At 33.4% G+C, this 16,364-nt stretch overlaps 1 protein-coding gene and 1 pseudogene across 2 annotated transcripts; both read right to left on the bottom strand.

Moving 5' to 3' along the window:
- Positions 1–4,113: 4,113 nt before the first annotated feature.
- On the bottom strand, positions 4,114–5,008 carry LOC111907615 (eukaryotic translation initiation factor 3 subunit G-like; annotated as a pseudogene).
- A 7,327-nt stretch (positions 5,009–12,335) lies between these two features.
- Positions 12,336–14,304, bottom strand: LOC111907635 (uncharacterized). 2 transcript variants are annotated; one of them, XM_023903428.3, is made up of 5 exons: positions 14,027–14,304; positions 13,616–13,831; positions 12,926–13,502; positions 12,709–12,847; positions 12,336–12,630 (listed from the first exon to the last, which is right to left on the bottom strand). In XM_023903428.3, the coding sequence occupies exons 3-5, from the start codon at positions 13,500–13,502 to the stop codon at positions 12,543–12,545; spliced, it is 804 nt and encodes a 267-aa protein (XP_023759196.1). In that variant the 5' UTR covers positions 13,616–13,831; positions 14,027–14,304; the 3' UTR covers positions 12,336–12,542. The 2 variants fall into 2 exon arrangements, with proteins under 2 accessions (XP_023759196.1, XP_023759194.1); XM_023903426.3 differs by lacking the exon at positions 13,616–13,831 and having other exon boundaries at positions 14,027–14,303.
- Positions 14,305–16,364: the final 2,060 nt, after the last annotated feature.

Below are 16,364 nucleotides of genomic sequence, written 5' to 3'. Positions count from 1 at the left end.
TATGTAAAGTTTTTAGAGAAATTAACTCTAGTAGAAGACATAGGATTTGAACTTCTGTCTTTGACAATATTTGATGGGACTTATCATGGCTGTGTCTTTCTAACAGTTCACTTAGTAAAGAATGGATGAAATGTCAACATGGAAAACTGCATAATGGATGAAAGTCAAAGGCAACTAAATTAGCATTCTGCAAGAAACTTACCCCTCCATATGGACGCAATGATAGTGCAGATCCCAAGATAAACTTCAGTATGTTGTCCTATGTTGGCCGATCAAATCGAGATAAGTTTTAAAAAGATACAGATTAGAGAACATACAAGGATTTCATTATAAATATGAAAAGTGCTTATAAAATCATTAATGAAAATACCTTACTCCAACACTCTGCTTTTGAGACTTAAGTGTAGCAGTATTGAGGTGCAATGCCAGGTAATGTATACTATATATTAGTTTTGTTGAGTTAATGTTAGTTAATAATAATATGGTGAAAGAAAAATATGTTATTTTGTTATTATATAAATGTATAGGGCGCAACCCCTACGATTTCTATAGATAATACAGTAGGGTGCCAGCTGTACTTGAGCGGAGAGTCTCTAGAAACTTCTATAACAACTGCTAAAGCATCTGAAGTTAATGTCATGGTGCCTTCCTCAGATCCTGATGCTGATCTGGTATGCTTGCTTCCAATTTATTTTTCTTAAAAAACTTTCTAGGGGTAGTTACGTCATTTGCACACACAAGAGATTGAAAACAAGTTCTGGTCAAAGTTTCTGTCTTAGTCCAATGAAGACCAAACACAATAAAAGTTGCTCTATTTTTCCATGTCATGGGTGATGCCCTGTAAAATATCAAATAAATCTTGCAAATAATTAACAAGGAATGCTAGACTGTAAATAAGTAGGCAAAATTATTAAGAAAGATTTTTATCAAAAGTAAAAAAAATAGAAATAATGACCATTTTACCCTTACACACCCAACAAACAATATTCATCAACTACCACAATTGAAAAAACAAAAAGATCAATGTTGGCTTTTTAGACAACGTTTATATAAAAGCTCTTTTGTATAGATGCTACCAGATACCAAATGAATTGATTAAAACAAATATTTCAAATTTTTTCTCCTAAAATGTATCAATTTCAAATAACACAACTATTTTTTTTACCTGTTCAAATCCAACTATAAGATTGGCCCATATATGCCCCTTGTAATGAGTAGATTGGATCTAGAACCCACAACTTTACTAGAAAATCTCTACTCTGAGTTGGTTCCATTGTGCATTGCTCTAGAAGGGTGGTTCCCTTTGGCCAAGCCAACTTCCTTGAATAGTGGTATTTTATTAGCAAGAAGGACCCCATTTTGTTGCTTGTTCACCATTCAGTTCTATCTGAAAATAAAATTCGTAGTAATTTAGACCATGAGAAATCATATTCATTGCAAGCAAAGACAGATACATAACAGATACATGTATATGAAAGTTTACACAACAAGATTTCCAATATTTGCAAGCCCCAGTTGATAAATAAAACTGCAGAAAAATGCCAAAATCAAGTATCAAGATTGTTATGCTTAACTATAAAGATGAAATTAATAAAGGTTTCTCTGAAACCGAAGCAAAGGCAAAAATTAGAAAAAATAAACACACAAATCAGAAGTAAAAACATACTAAACCTTCCGTAATACTAATAATAATAGACAAACAAGAAACACATATGAAATTGAAACCCACAACGACTGCATTCTCAAGTATCAGCCATGATTTCCTCCATTCAGACTCAAATTCCTGCCAAATATACAAATTTTGTATGTTATTATCGTACAAAATATAGAAAAAGAGGTGAATATCTAATTTTTATTAGCTGATTCTTTCTATATCACATGTCTCACCTGTTATCAATAAAATCTAAAACCTAAAATGATCAATTTTTAAATAAACGAATTGAAATTGGGACGTGTAAAGAAGTGTAAATGCAAACAATAAGAATATTATAATTGGGTAAAGTTTTCAAAATACAATGCCTTGATAAGAAAAAAATTTGAAAATAGAATGTCTTAAAGAAAGAAAAGAAAGTATGATGCTATATAATACACAAATAAATGAACCATATTCAAAGGAATTGGAATTTGAAGGATCTGGAATCTAAAGAAATTGGATTCTCTCACACATTTGGTTGATAAGAAATAGATTGGAATTTGTAAACAATATGAAGAGGAAAAGTATATGGCAATGCAAGAGATATGTTTACTTGTGAGATATAGGGTTAAAAGGGTAGTTAGAGTATTTACTATTTATAAAGAGACAGTGTTGCAAACATGATGCAGGATTAGAATGGAATCGAACTCCAGTTCCAATCCCAATTCCAATTCCGGCCAAATCACACAGAATATGACATAAAGGTGACTTAGACCACAAAACATCATAACTCAAGTGTAAAAGAAATGCAGATAATTTAGGGTTCTGTGACTTCTTTATCAATTTGATTCAAAACTATTTCTAATCAGATTTGTCTAAAATCCAGACATTTTGATCTATATTTGCATCAAAGTCTTATTGAGAAGAGGGAAAACAATACTCTTCAATCAAAAAACCATTTCTTTGTGATAGAAAGAAATGAAAAGTTTGTTTACCTTGGTGGAATAGGGAGGAAGCTTGAGGTAGTTGGCACATGTCATGACACTTGGCAAATCATCATCTGCAGATTCCGACACTCCACCCGCAACATTTGATGCAGTGTTGTTGGATCTTAAAGAGTGTTGTAATTAATAAAGGGTTAGTGACTGAGGAGGGGCAATTTCGTAATTCACCTAGATAAAATTTTGAAAACAAGGGGTGGTTGAGGGGGGTGTTTTTACCTTTCTGGAAATGGTCAACTTAGGGTTCAAGACAGCCAAGCCACCTGGAGGAAGCCGAGGTGCACCAGTAACATATTGATAGAATGCCCTTTATTGTTCTGGATTGAACTCTCTCATTATCTCAAGCAACTAACAAAGAGACATAAACAAAATTATTAATATTAACTATACTATAAATTTATAAATCTTCCTTGAATATCGCTAAAAAAATAAATTACTCACATTAATTACTACAGGGCTCTTGGATGTGTACCCATGGTCGAATTTTATGTGTTCCACAAGTGTATCAGCCTGCATTTAAAAGAAACATGAATTCTCAACATCATATCATTTTCACAAAGAATACATGTTATGTTTAAGTAGAAAAAAGATGAGCAAATTACCTCCCACATTTCTCTACGCCCACAGAGTAAATAATCCAACTCACTTGGAGAAAATATTTGTAAACTTGAAACATCAAAAACCTGATAGTAATAAGATAAAATATTAGCTTAAAAAATTATTTTGTATATTTTCTAATTCCATAAACAATTTAGCATATTAGAATGTTGGAAAAAGATGATGACCTGATTAAAGCCAACTCTAAATGCTTCCAATTGCCTTGTGATACCAGTCTTGACAGTAGCATCAACCACCAGTGAAATGTACTCTTCCAAATTATTTAAATCGACCTGTGAATTTGGAAGCCACAAGTTTATCAACAAATTAATCGCTAGATAAACATAACCCCATAAACAATAAAGATAAAAAAAAAGATCAAAGTACATTCAATCAAAAAACCATTTCTCCTTCTATTAACACTTGATCTAGAACAGACAAACATGTGAAAACTATCAACCTGACTTCAACTGGACAATTTGTTAAAGCTTCTTTCTTTCAAGTTTCATCAACTAATGTAACACTGATCATCGATGCGAAAAAGAACTTAAACCATGTTGCCAACAAGTTGTTCTCGTAGTAAAGATTCACAAACAACTAAATATGAATTCATAATAAGCTAATCATACATAATATCCACGGTTAAATCACTAAAATGAAGTCTACAGAGAATCAAACTTACTTCTTGTTTCTCCTCCCACGTTTAGGTCCCCATCCTTCAAGCTTTGCAACAGGGCAACCCACATATGAAGTTCATATGTGGTGGCACTTGTCAAATAAAAGAAAAAGAAAGAACTGAATGCGTTCATCTTAATCAGTCACTTCAATCAAGTATTAGTGCCCTAAATCATCGGGTCTATAAGTGTAAGAAAATTAGTGCGATTATGATGGGAACCAGAGTCCAAATTCACCCGTGGCTGATGAGTCTGAAGGGTTTGGGTTCTCAGAGAAGGACTTGGTACGCTGAGCCAAGTCCTTGTAAGGGCTATTTGAGGTCGAATGGTCTCCTTTCTTCCCACATGTCTTGCATACCATCAATACATCTCCTCCTTTCGACATTTGGGCTAATGGGTCTCCAGCTGCATTTGAGTCTTCAACTTTTGTACCTAAAAGACAAAACTTCGCATTCACAATCTGCATATCTAACAAGAAGCAATGAAATTGAGATAGATTCCTAAGTTTTTAAATCGGTAGTGATTGACTATTGTCATGATGATTGATATGTGCATCATGAATCGCAACTGAAACTGTTGATCTAGGCAATAAACCTGATGTAAAGAACTAGGGCTAGATGTAAATAAAGTAATAAACTTCTTAAACTACATATGTCTTAACAATTTCACATAAATAATTATACAGGATTGTTACAATTATATGAAATTTCAGATCTAGGGATGACGTACCTGGAGCCCTTGGTCGCTCAAAGATGATTTCCTCGGTAGAAACCATGGTGAGTCTGGCGCCGACGTCCTCTTGAACGGCATCACCGAACTTAGGCCAAAAACGCCTCTCCATGGCGCGCTTGCTCAGCCGAGCATTAGCGAGTTTACGGACGCGTGTGGTGGTGGTAATCTTAACCCGATTACCTTCATCGTTGAATTTGTACTTTCAACCCGTGTTCGTCGGGTCCAATAACCTGTTTCGGCGGCAACAAATAGTCATAGTCACCTCCATCATCTTCTTCCTCCAATTCGCCCCATCTGGGTTTTTGAGCCATGTCTGCGAAGCTGCTAGAATTGTTGCTGAGGGAAAATTAGGGTAGGAGATTCGAAGTGGTAATGTGAATAAGATGAAGATGTAATGAAGTCGGTTGTTGTGATTCTCTAGGCTTCAAAATTGATAGATTTTTTTTCGATTCTTTCAAGTTTGAATCAGAAAATGAGAAAGAGTTAGGGAAATCAAGAGTGCAATGCTCGTCCTTGTTAGGTTGAATGGTCGTGATTGTGAAGATGAAAGATAGATAGAAGATAGAAAAAACAAGGCGGGTTTTCAAAATTTTGGGGATTTCGTTTCCCCCTTGTCTATTAAAAGCGCGTTTCATTAAAATTATAAAGCGACAGGTACAGACGACGCGCGTTTAAGAAAAAGCGTCCTCCGTGTTTTTAATTTTTTTTTCTTGAGACACTAAATTAAGGGCACCCAATAAAGCGTGACGTAAATCCTTAAAATTTTTGGAGAGATGACGCTATTTTAAGGGCACGTCCTTTTGCGTATCGTTAATTATCGCGTATCGTAAAAAGCGCGTCATTAAGGTATGTTTTCTAGTAGTGCAAAACCCCAAAATCCATAAAGGACTGAGTTATCAAATTACAATTATACCCTTAGGCTCTGAAACACCATCGAACACTCGGATCAATTAGACTATAGCACCCACATCCAAAAAGGGCCAAATCCTTTCTTTCCTAAGGCCCTAAGCCTTATGATAACTGATGATCGAGACACAACCCCAAATAATGAAGCGATTCGAAACCGAGTGTTACATATGTTATGGCATCCCCAATTTCACGGTCAGAAAAGACCTTTTCTTTATGCTTCTCTAAAACAGAATATTCTTTTATTTGTGTGGAATTCGTTCCCAAAACATTTGTGAGATAATATCATTTATCAAATCATTTCCAAATTAATTGTTTTCGTTAATATTTAAAAACTTGTGATGTCATAACTGATACAAAACATAAACATAGAATTGTTATAATTTATTATACTAATGGCCTAAAAGCTTCTTAAATCTCTCAGTAGATTTAAAGTCACAATCCTTGTGTTTTCTTACCGCTACATGTGATACAAAGAAACTGAGTGGGTCAGGCTTGAGAGCCTGGGGAACATATAGAGTTTTTAACCCATAATAATTAATTCCTTTTATTATATATTTCACATCAAATAATTAACGTAATTACTCATTCCCATTCTTCTCACTTTCTGATCCTAAGATACTGATCGCATGGGACCTATCCTAAGGATCAACGTAAGCAACGAGTAGACAATATTGCTTTGTGTATTTCTTTAGCAATATAAGTGAATAAGGAAACCATGAGGGGATAGAGTACATCGAATGAACATATGGTTCATTAACACCTACAGGTTGCGAGCCTGCTAGAGTTCTACTGGACTGTCTATAATAGTTTGTAGTCGTCATCTATACCCTTCTTGATGACTATTCATTTGTACACTAGTACTATAATAGTCACGGCCTCTCATCATCATTTCATCTTTCATAACCCTCCTCCACCTAAATATGTATACAATCAATTCAAGTAAAATCATATTATTTCATCTAACACAAATCATGAATACAGATAATAAGCACATATAAAATTTAATCATCTAAATGCTTTATATCTATGTAAGATGAAAGTAAATATGTAATCACTTGGTAAAATAGATGACTTGTGATTAGGGTAGAGCTTCTCCTAACACCTTAACGTTTCCTTTTGAAAAACCTAGATATATTTATCACTAAGCCTTAGTTTTTGTTTCATAATAATAAGAATTAGGAGTTGTGAAATGAGTATCATAGGAGTAATGTCCACTCGATATGTTCACAAAAGGAAATGACCATAGAGAGGCATAGTATGCATGTTTATAACATAACATGACTGATGTTATTTAATTCAAGTGATTAGTTGACTACTCGAAACAATATATAATGAATAAATTCATAATTGTTATGGTGATTAGACAATAGAGATTTATTTATATTCAAGGAGTATGATACCATAATTAATTAGTTTATTATTGTGTTTCACTTTGTACGTTTACTTCCCCAGGTGATTTTGATATTATTCAAATTATACAGTCGTCTATAGTTTTGGAAGTAAGTAGTGAATTATGATTGTCATGAATCATTTGTAGATTATCTATAGAGATTAGTGTAACGTCCCAAAAATAATGACATAAAATTTTCGTTTATCAAATAAGTCATTAATACATATCATTTCCATAAAACCATGGTAATCAAGATTTAGCAAAACATCATTGAATCAAAGTAAATCATAGAATGTGGAAAATATGTGGTGTGTGTCCCACAACCATCCCAAGCTCTTCCATTTGAAAACCAAAGTAACTTTAACATAATTGAAAACTGTAAGCACAAAGCTTAGTGAGTTCCCCAAGATACCACATACCATACATATCATATAACGGGCCCCGCCCACGCTCGAATAACAATGAGATACGAGTCCCACCCACACTTGAATGACGGGCCCCACCCAATGAACATACATATACAAGTACATACAAGTATCACACAAACAACAAGTATAATAACATAACCAATCGAGGGTCGGCCTTGGTTCCTTAGACTCGCTAAACCCAGTAAGGAAACTCACCTGGCACTGCCGAATCATACAGAAAATCCTTGGCTGCTAGCTAACAAATCCCCGAACTGTTAAAATCAAAACAACACCCAATAAACAATTGGGTTCCAATCTATATCATAAATCCATACTCGGGGTAAAAAGACCAATTTACCCATAACCTCTCTTGGACCAAGACTTAGGCCTAAACTATATAATCCATAAGGCCCAATTACCAAAAACCACCCAAGGCCTAATCCATGGCTCAACTTTCCAAATGTCAACTAATGAACTAAATGGGACCAAAATGCACTAAAACACTTTTAACTACTATATCTACGAAGAAAAGTCACAAAGGTTGGAACTTTATCACTTACATGGGAAAATGATGTGACAAGAAGGTTGGAACTTCACTGGATCTTGCTTCCTTACACCAAAACAACAATCTTCTTCTTCACCTAAAACACCAAAGCTCAAGAACACCAAGAATGAAGGAGATGAGGCTAGGGTTTGCTTGCTCTAGGGATTCTATCTGATGGAGGCTGATAAGAGAGAAATCCTTGAATTTAGAGCCTTTAAATGTGGTCCAAAACCCGAGACTTAGGGTTTTGAGGTGTGGCGGTGACACGCTGCATCAATGCATTGATGCATCGCGTTGCGACCCTCTAAAGAATGCGATATTCCATAGCCCGAAATCAACTTTCGTCAAATCTTTAGGATAAGTAATTTAATCCTTAAGAATCAAATTGTGTATGGGTGACAAATCCTGTTATCGTTTCGTGTTTCTGTCTGACACGACACAACACGACACAATGTCGTGTTTTTTTAATTAACACAAAAACAAACGAATTAAAAAAGACAAACACGACACGACACAACAAATATAACATATACTAAATACTAGTTTATTTAATGAATACTTTATCAAATATAAACACGACAAACACGAAAAAAAACGATAAAGAACTGCTAAATCTTGTCAATTTCGTGTCAAATTTTGAACACAAACACGAACACGACACGACATCGTTTTTTTACAGCTAACACGAACACAAATTCAAATTTTATTTCGTCTCAATTTCGTTTCGTGTCGTGTATTTTTGTCGTGTCCTATCATAAATTGTCATCCCTAAAATTACGTAACCAGAACAATATGAAAATGTTCATGTAAGCGGCTTACCACATACGCCACCGTGTAGTTAGTTGTCTTTGGAAGATTGACATTGGCAGATATCACCTTAAGAATCAAATTTCATCCCCTTATTATGATACGATAGTTCTATTTCGGTTTTCCACAAACCTAATAGGCTAACACCACCGAAAACGGGCTCTGCCCCTTGACCCCTACCATCCATCATGTTAGTGTACACTCAACACTACTGTAGCTACATGAGTTGTATCAAATTTGATATCTTAGATATTTTGGCATCTCTAAATATTATTAAAAGAGAAACCTTATGACATCATCTAAAACAATCTGCGCTGTTGATTGTATTTTCTTTATAGGTTTTACACCCTTAGATCAATTTGCTTACGTCACCTTGATCAAACAAGAAGTCAACCCGTTATATTAGGAAATTAAATGTAGGAATTGAATGAAAATGATACTTGAATTCTTTCCAAACTTACAACTACAAAATTGGTTCCTTATTAATTTAAACCTTAAATTTAGGCTCTATTTCCATTCAAAATTGCTTTCCAAATATATTATATGTTGAAATCTCGGAAACTATTAATTTCAAATTTCAAAAGTTTCGGATATTATTATGAACCAATACACTTTGAAGCATAATATCTTCTATTTTAAGTTTAAATGAGATTTCAATTGGTTACCTGCTAATTTTCATCATATTCACTTGTATATATATTTCAAACCTTTTTAATAATCAATTTACACAGACATTATGTCATAATCCTCCGCAGAAAACAAATGCAAAAAAACTTCAACCTTCCCATCAGTCGAATTAGTCGAATAAATGTATGTACTTCTTCGTTAAATCCTTTTAATCTATAAGTTTGATATTGTTTTGGAATTTATATGTTTTTACTCATTCGTATGTTTCTTTGTTGACTACTTATAATTTGGATGTATAATGTTGTTTTTGATTGTTTTTTAATGTTGTGTTTTGTTCTTGGTTCCATCTTTTTAATCGGTAACTATGATCCTATTTTTGGAAAATGGTAAACTCAATGTTAAAATTTGATGTTATATATGTTGAAATTATGATGTTACATGTGTGTGTATACCTTTGTAAAAAATCAATAGACAAGACAAGAGATGACATGACATAATATAACAGACGAGTTGTACAAAAGACATGAAAGCCCTCATTAAAAAGTTTTCTTATGTCTCCGGTAGTAACAGAATAACAATAAGAAATATACATTCTCAACAATTGATGTGAGCTTTAAAGTTAAATATAAGCATCTTGTGAATGATGAAAATAGGCTTCCGTATTCTTTGTTAAAAAAGAATCGGTACCATACATGGGCAGGTAAGAATGCACGGTATAATAGAAGTGTGTACTCAACTAGAGTCAGCATTTGACCTTGAAACACCAAAAACACCCATCAGAATCTTCTGAAAAAAAAATCAGGTATACTCAAGGACCAAAATGTAATTTTCTCTAAACTTAAGTAAAAAATAGAAAAAAAAAAAAAGAAAAATATAAATTTTGTTGTTATGCTATATGGTTTTTAGTTTTGGTTCAAAGGCAAAATGGTCATTTAAAAAAAACTAACAGTTAGGCTGTTAACTTAGGCAATCATAAAAGTTTTATGAAACAGTGAAACAAGGTCCAAAAACTACAACCTGATTCTTTTAAGGACCAAAACCGACAACTAAACAAAGGGACCAAATATGTAAATTACTAAAAATAAATGAAAAAACTTTTGTTTACACTTATCCCCCCCCCCCCCCCCCACACACACACACACACAGAGTTTTGAGGTCATGGTGGTGGATAGAGCTTCATCACTTCTGCCTCTAATTTGCTCTTTGCTTTATAGTAACGAATGTTCTTTGCTACTACTAGATCATTTCTTGCACGTTTAGGATCCATTGATATAATCACTGTTGTATTTCAAATTCAATAACAAAATTGTAATTAACTAATTACTCATTAAAGTTAATAAATTATAAATTTATCTCACTTCCTGCGCATCCAAGTTTTCTCATTGCTATAGCATCAAGAAGCTGATCATATCGCATATTTTTCTAAATAAGAAACTCTAATATCAATAAAAAAAGTTATTTAATTTTGTAATAAAGTTGAATTAAAAAATAAGTAAATAAATAACTAAGAAGAAGGCGAACCTTGTATTACCATCATATTTTATGTTTGACCTCATCATCATATTTAAATCCTCACATAATTTGAGGCATTGTGATTAACCAAAATGCAACAATGTTTGGATCTTTCATGCTATCAATAATATGTTTAAACACAAAAACAGATGTTTTGAAGTATTGAAGTGAGACAATTGTTACCAGAGGAAAATGGGTAGAATCGTAATTGGCATTTATCTCATAAGGGTTTTTTGTTTTTTTCATTATGTTGTAAGCTTTGCATGGAGGCTCGATGATCTGCAAAGTAAATAAAACTAAGGGGGTGTTTCTTTTTTCCTTTATTAAACTCTGTAGTGAATGAATATATGAATAAAATGTTCTATACCTAAAGATTGTAGATAAAGATGGAAAATAAAACGCAATGGATTATGAGAAATCACAAAAAATAAGAACCAAACCTAGGAACCAATATCGAACAAAAATCCTACTTTCTTTACTTCAAAAAAATCAACGTACCTACACATACTAAAAACCGTAAAACGAATTTCACAAAAAAAAATGTTATTTCATAAAAAAGGATTCTGAAAAAAAAATGGTGGTAAACCGAAGAAGGCATATCAAAATTAACAAAAAAAAAAAAAAAAACGAAGATATAAACATAAATGATGGACCTGATAAATGATTTATGTCATAGTTATCCCGAAAATAAAAAAGAAGTCATCAATGAATCTTAACATTGTCGATGATAGTGACACCAACTCAGATTAAGGAAAAAAAGACATGATATTAGAGATGAAGTGAAAGTGGATGATTAGCTTCGTTGCAGATTTATTGGTTATAATTTCTTTGTGGGGGAGTTTATGTGGTTCATTTTGAAGGAACATAAATAAGTTGCTATTTTTTGAAATAAACAGTTATATTTCGCAATATAGCTATAAAATAACAATATATTTTGAAAGTATATTGTCAAATGTTGAATTATACTTGTTTAGACCCATTTTCACGCATGGTTGGTTGTATATAATTGTTTTTCGTGTCACAAGTAAAAAATGTTTGAAGATACTTATATACGACAAGAAAGATCATTGAACTAATAAAACAAAAAATATTGTCTATAAAGAGGTCCTTCAACGTTATATATATTTACCTATTTTAGTGTAATTTCTACACAATAATACCAATAACCCTGTTTTTTTATAATTATTTTGTAATATCTACATAAATTTGTATTTTATTTATATGTTCCCCGCATTTAACGCGGATCATAATCTAGTTTGTATTCATACCAATGTTAAACGTTGCATCAAATTTGATATTTTAGGTAGTTCATTAGTTTGGTAAAAGTCCACCCGACATACTCAATCAACATTACAAAATTAACCAACCATCCATTTCTGTTAATCCATGGAATAAATTTACAGAAACGCAAAACTTCTTCACAAATCTGTCCCTACTTCACAACAAACAAAAGACACCAATAATGTAATCCAAACTATGTACAGAAAAAAAAAAACAACGAAGAACAGAAACAACGGTTACTTGTTAGAAAAATGTTGATGTTTCAATAAATAACAACAAAGATGGCATTCTAGAAATGAAAATCAAGTCTAAAATTACTATGCACAGTAAAAAAAACTAGCAACTACATGTGTAAAAACAATTTTAGCCTAAGAAGCCAAAAAACGATTATCCACCTATGCAGCCACATGCTTTATGTTTTAACTTCCTCATTCAACCAAAGTCCTAGACTCAGAAACAGACTTTTGTTCCACAAAACTGGAACCAGTGCCATATATCTTACGTGTCACATGTTTCCTGAAATACAAATACAAAATAACCAAATAGTATTAGTTTATCTGTTATCAATAAAATACAACCAAATTGACAACATACTTTGGAGGGTTTGCAATTTGTTGAACATCATTGAAGTTATTCCCAATCTCAATGGAGATCAAACCACTTGATGGTGCTCCCCCTGATGACTTTGGAGAATCATCAAAACTCAAACTTGAACTTTGACCTGAACCAAAACCTGCAACAAAGGTCAACACTAATCATTTAACTACATACAAAACAGCTATAAAATAATATGATTGATTGTATTTCATACCTTGGAAAATTATGACAAGGAAAAAGAGAACAGTTATGGCCATAGCAAAGAGGCTGCTGTTTGATGATGATGATGATGATGATGATGATGGTGATGATGGTGACGATGATTTAGCTGCTCTTCTCTTCTTCAATGCTTTCAATCTTTCAACTCTTGCACGCCTTTTCATTGTCTGTTCAGCAATCTCTTTAACCAGTTGTAAATCAGCTGTGTCTAAAGATGGACCTTTACGTGGTCTAGGTGGTTTTGGAGCCTTTTTTGTATGTGGAATCTTGCGCTTTTCTTTCAGACTTGTCTTTTCTAAAAGAGGTGTATTATGTTCACCATTCTTTACAAATTTGTGGTATGTTAATGATTCCAGATCTTCGTAGTCATCATCGCTTGATTTCACTGAGTTTCTGTAGGAATTACTGCTGCATTCACCTTCCTCTGATGCTTCAACAGTTAAAGCTGTTCTACCAGCAGCAGATCGAACCACAGTTTTTGATCTTTTGTTACCTTCGCATTCACTTTCACTTTCACTGCTCACGATGTCAACAATGGTGTCTCTGTCTTTTGGCGGTTGATTGGTTTCCATCTGATCACGTAGTCAATTTATCATCATGGTGAATAGTGAAAAGAATAGAAAACATTATCAGAAGATGTAAAAGAAAAAATAAAACATATCAGAATTTAGATCGGTGACTATACCCTAAATCATTGGTAGGGTTTGTTTCTGGATTTTTCTGACAAATCATAGGAAAATCTTCTCAAATATAAATTAAATATGACAAGTCGCCCATAGATTGCATCGCAATCGTTAGATTTATGATTGATTGAAGAAGCAGGCCCATGGATTTAACTCGACCAAAATTAGGTTAAAAAAGTATCTTGTATTCCTGTTTAGATAGTTTCTAACCACCGCTTCTAAATCAGAAAAAACCAAAAACAAACATTATCCGTTTGACCTACTTCGCAAATAACGTGTACGAAACGAAAGAAAATTCCACAGCGAACCGGCGGCTACGCCATCATCGGCGGCGTCGGTGGACACGATCGTCATAACTATAGAACAGCACGAAGCATAAAACAAGAAGCTGATTGAGGAAAAAAGCGTATTACCTCCGCCGGAGCGTGAGCGTCTTCAAGCAACACCGATCGTCGTCAACAGAACACCTTTCCAATGCCGCAAAATTTTCAATCGCGTTTCCAAACTAAAACATTTGTCGAGCAAATGCAATGAGATTAGATGAACAATACATAAAAAAATCGAGCCGGCTTTTTATCGTTGATAATTATCAAATGCTGAAGAACATATTCCGAAATTCTATGAACACAAGAGCAGAGGGATGTCTGTTCTCCCCTTTCCCAATCTTCATAAATTTCTACCCGTTGCTTATATATTTTAACTCCGATTACAATGACATTTTAATTTTTAAATTATATTTTGTTTGTCCGTTTTTATTTAAGAATATTTAATTTAATTTTAGCGATAGTGCTGTTTATTTTCCTATTTATTTTCTAAATTTGAATTGCATTGTTACATAAATAGATATAAAGAATGTTTAGCATAAATAGATCTAAAGAATGTTTAGCATAAACATTTATTTTATTATTTTGGAAGGACAAATATAATTTAATTATACAATACTCCTAAATTCACTTATATCTGAGATTTATTCAACCTAAAAAAAAAAAAACAACTAGGGATGAGCAAAATGACCGAACCGGCCGGAACTGGCCCGAACCGGACCGGAACCGGGAACCGGTTTCGGCCAAAATCAAGAACCGAACCGGCCCAACGGTTTTACCGGTTCCCGGTTCCTACCGGTTCTTGTCGTGTCTTCAAATGTTGGAACCGGTATTCGAAAAATAGCATCATACGGTTCCGGTTTTTGTCGGTTCTACCGGTTTCGGTTATATCGGTTCCGGTTCCTACCGGTTCCCGATTCCAAAAATCCACAAAAATAACGTCCCGGTTCCGGCCCGACCGGTTCCATCGGGTTCCGGTTCCGGTGCCGGTTTCGGTTTCGGTACCGGTTCCGACCGGTTCCCCGGTCCATATGCTCATCCTTAAAGACAACCCTTGATGCCACTAGGTTAAAAGTCTTTTGATTAGCATAAACATATTAACATTATAGTTCACAAACTATACATATGAAGTTGCAATACAAAAATGGATCACTTCCAACTTATGAGAGAGGTTGGATCAAACCCAATAAACGGACAATATCATAAATAGCAATCAAGGACTTTTGATATAAATGGGCATCGATATTACATAAACGTTATCATTTAGTCATTTAAGTTTTGTATTAACACTTACATTTTTTCCTATTCTCTAATTATGGCCCATACTGTTGGTTTGTTTGTTCTTTACTTACATGGCATTGTTTCATCTTTTATGCACTAAAATGACGCCTTTTGTTACAATTTCTACTTAAATAAGATGATCATATTTTTAAAATGGAAATCGGTTCAAGAACACAGGGCTATTAGAAACATTCCAACAACCAAGCAATGTCAAAAACAAACCTTCTTGCAATTATTAATGAGTGTAATGATGTGTGGTATCCCTATCATGGATCGATTCATAATCCTTCTCTAAATGACAACCAAAATAAAAAAATCTTAGCTAAAACCAGAGCTTCGTTACTTACCTTGTAGACAAGAATTTCATCGGTGCGAGGATCGTAGATGTTTGTGGTGTCAAGTAATGTTATGTAGAAATCAATATTATGGTGAATGAGTCTTATCAAACCCATTCAGCTAACGACCATCGACTATTCAAGAGAGCGATGAGTAAGAGTGAATATCCAATGACGATCATTTTATAGGCCGCTTCCTTAAACTCCCATTATAGATCAACTTCGTGAATGAGACCTACTAATGGTAAGACTGATTTTTCTTATATATATATAAATATTAACTTTTAATTTTACAATATATATAAAGATGTATTTTAAACTTTTAAAATACCAGGGTTCTTAAATTTAAAAATTTTCAAAATTAAACTATTTAATTTAAATTTTAAATATCAAAACCAAGGATGTATTTTTAAAACTTTTCAAAAATACTCGGTTAAATTTTTAATAACTAAATTAACAAATTAATTTTATTTTTATCAAAAACTTTAACCAAGTCATGAATTCATCATAAGGATACAAAATTATTGATTAAAATTTCCAATTTTAAACAATTAAAACGAATTTAAGGTAATTATTCTAATCAATTCATGAGACAATTATCAAAACCGAAAATTTAGGATTTAACAGTGCAACTCGTCGAGTTGGGCCATGACCTCGTCGATTTGCATGTCTACTCGTCGAGTTCAAAGACCAACTCGACTTGTTCGATGAACATAATGACGATTCTGTTCCTTTCTCCTTTGAACAATTCATAATTGCATCATATTCAACAGAAAACTAAACCTGACTCTGATACCACTGATGAGTTTTGA

This window comes from Lactuca sativa, chromosome 8 (assembly GCF_002870075.4).
Source record: "Lactuca sativa cultivar Salinas chromosome 8, Lsat_Salinas_v11, whole genome shotgun sequence".
Taxonomy (NCBI): Eukaryota; Viridiplantae; Streptophyta; class Magnoliopsida; order Asterales; family Asteraceae; genus Lactuca; species Lactuca sativa.
This window is presented reverse-complemented; position numbering and strand designations above follow the sequence as displayed.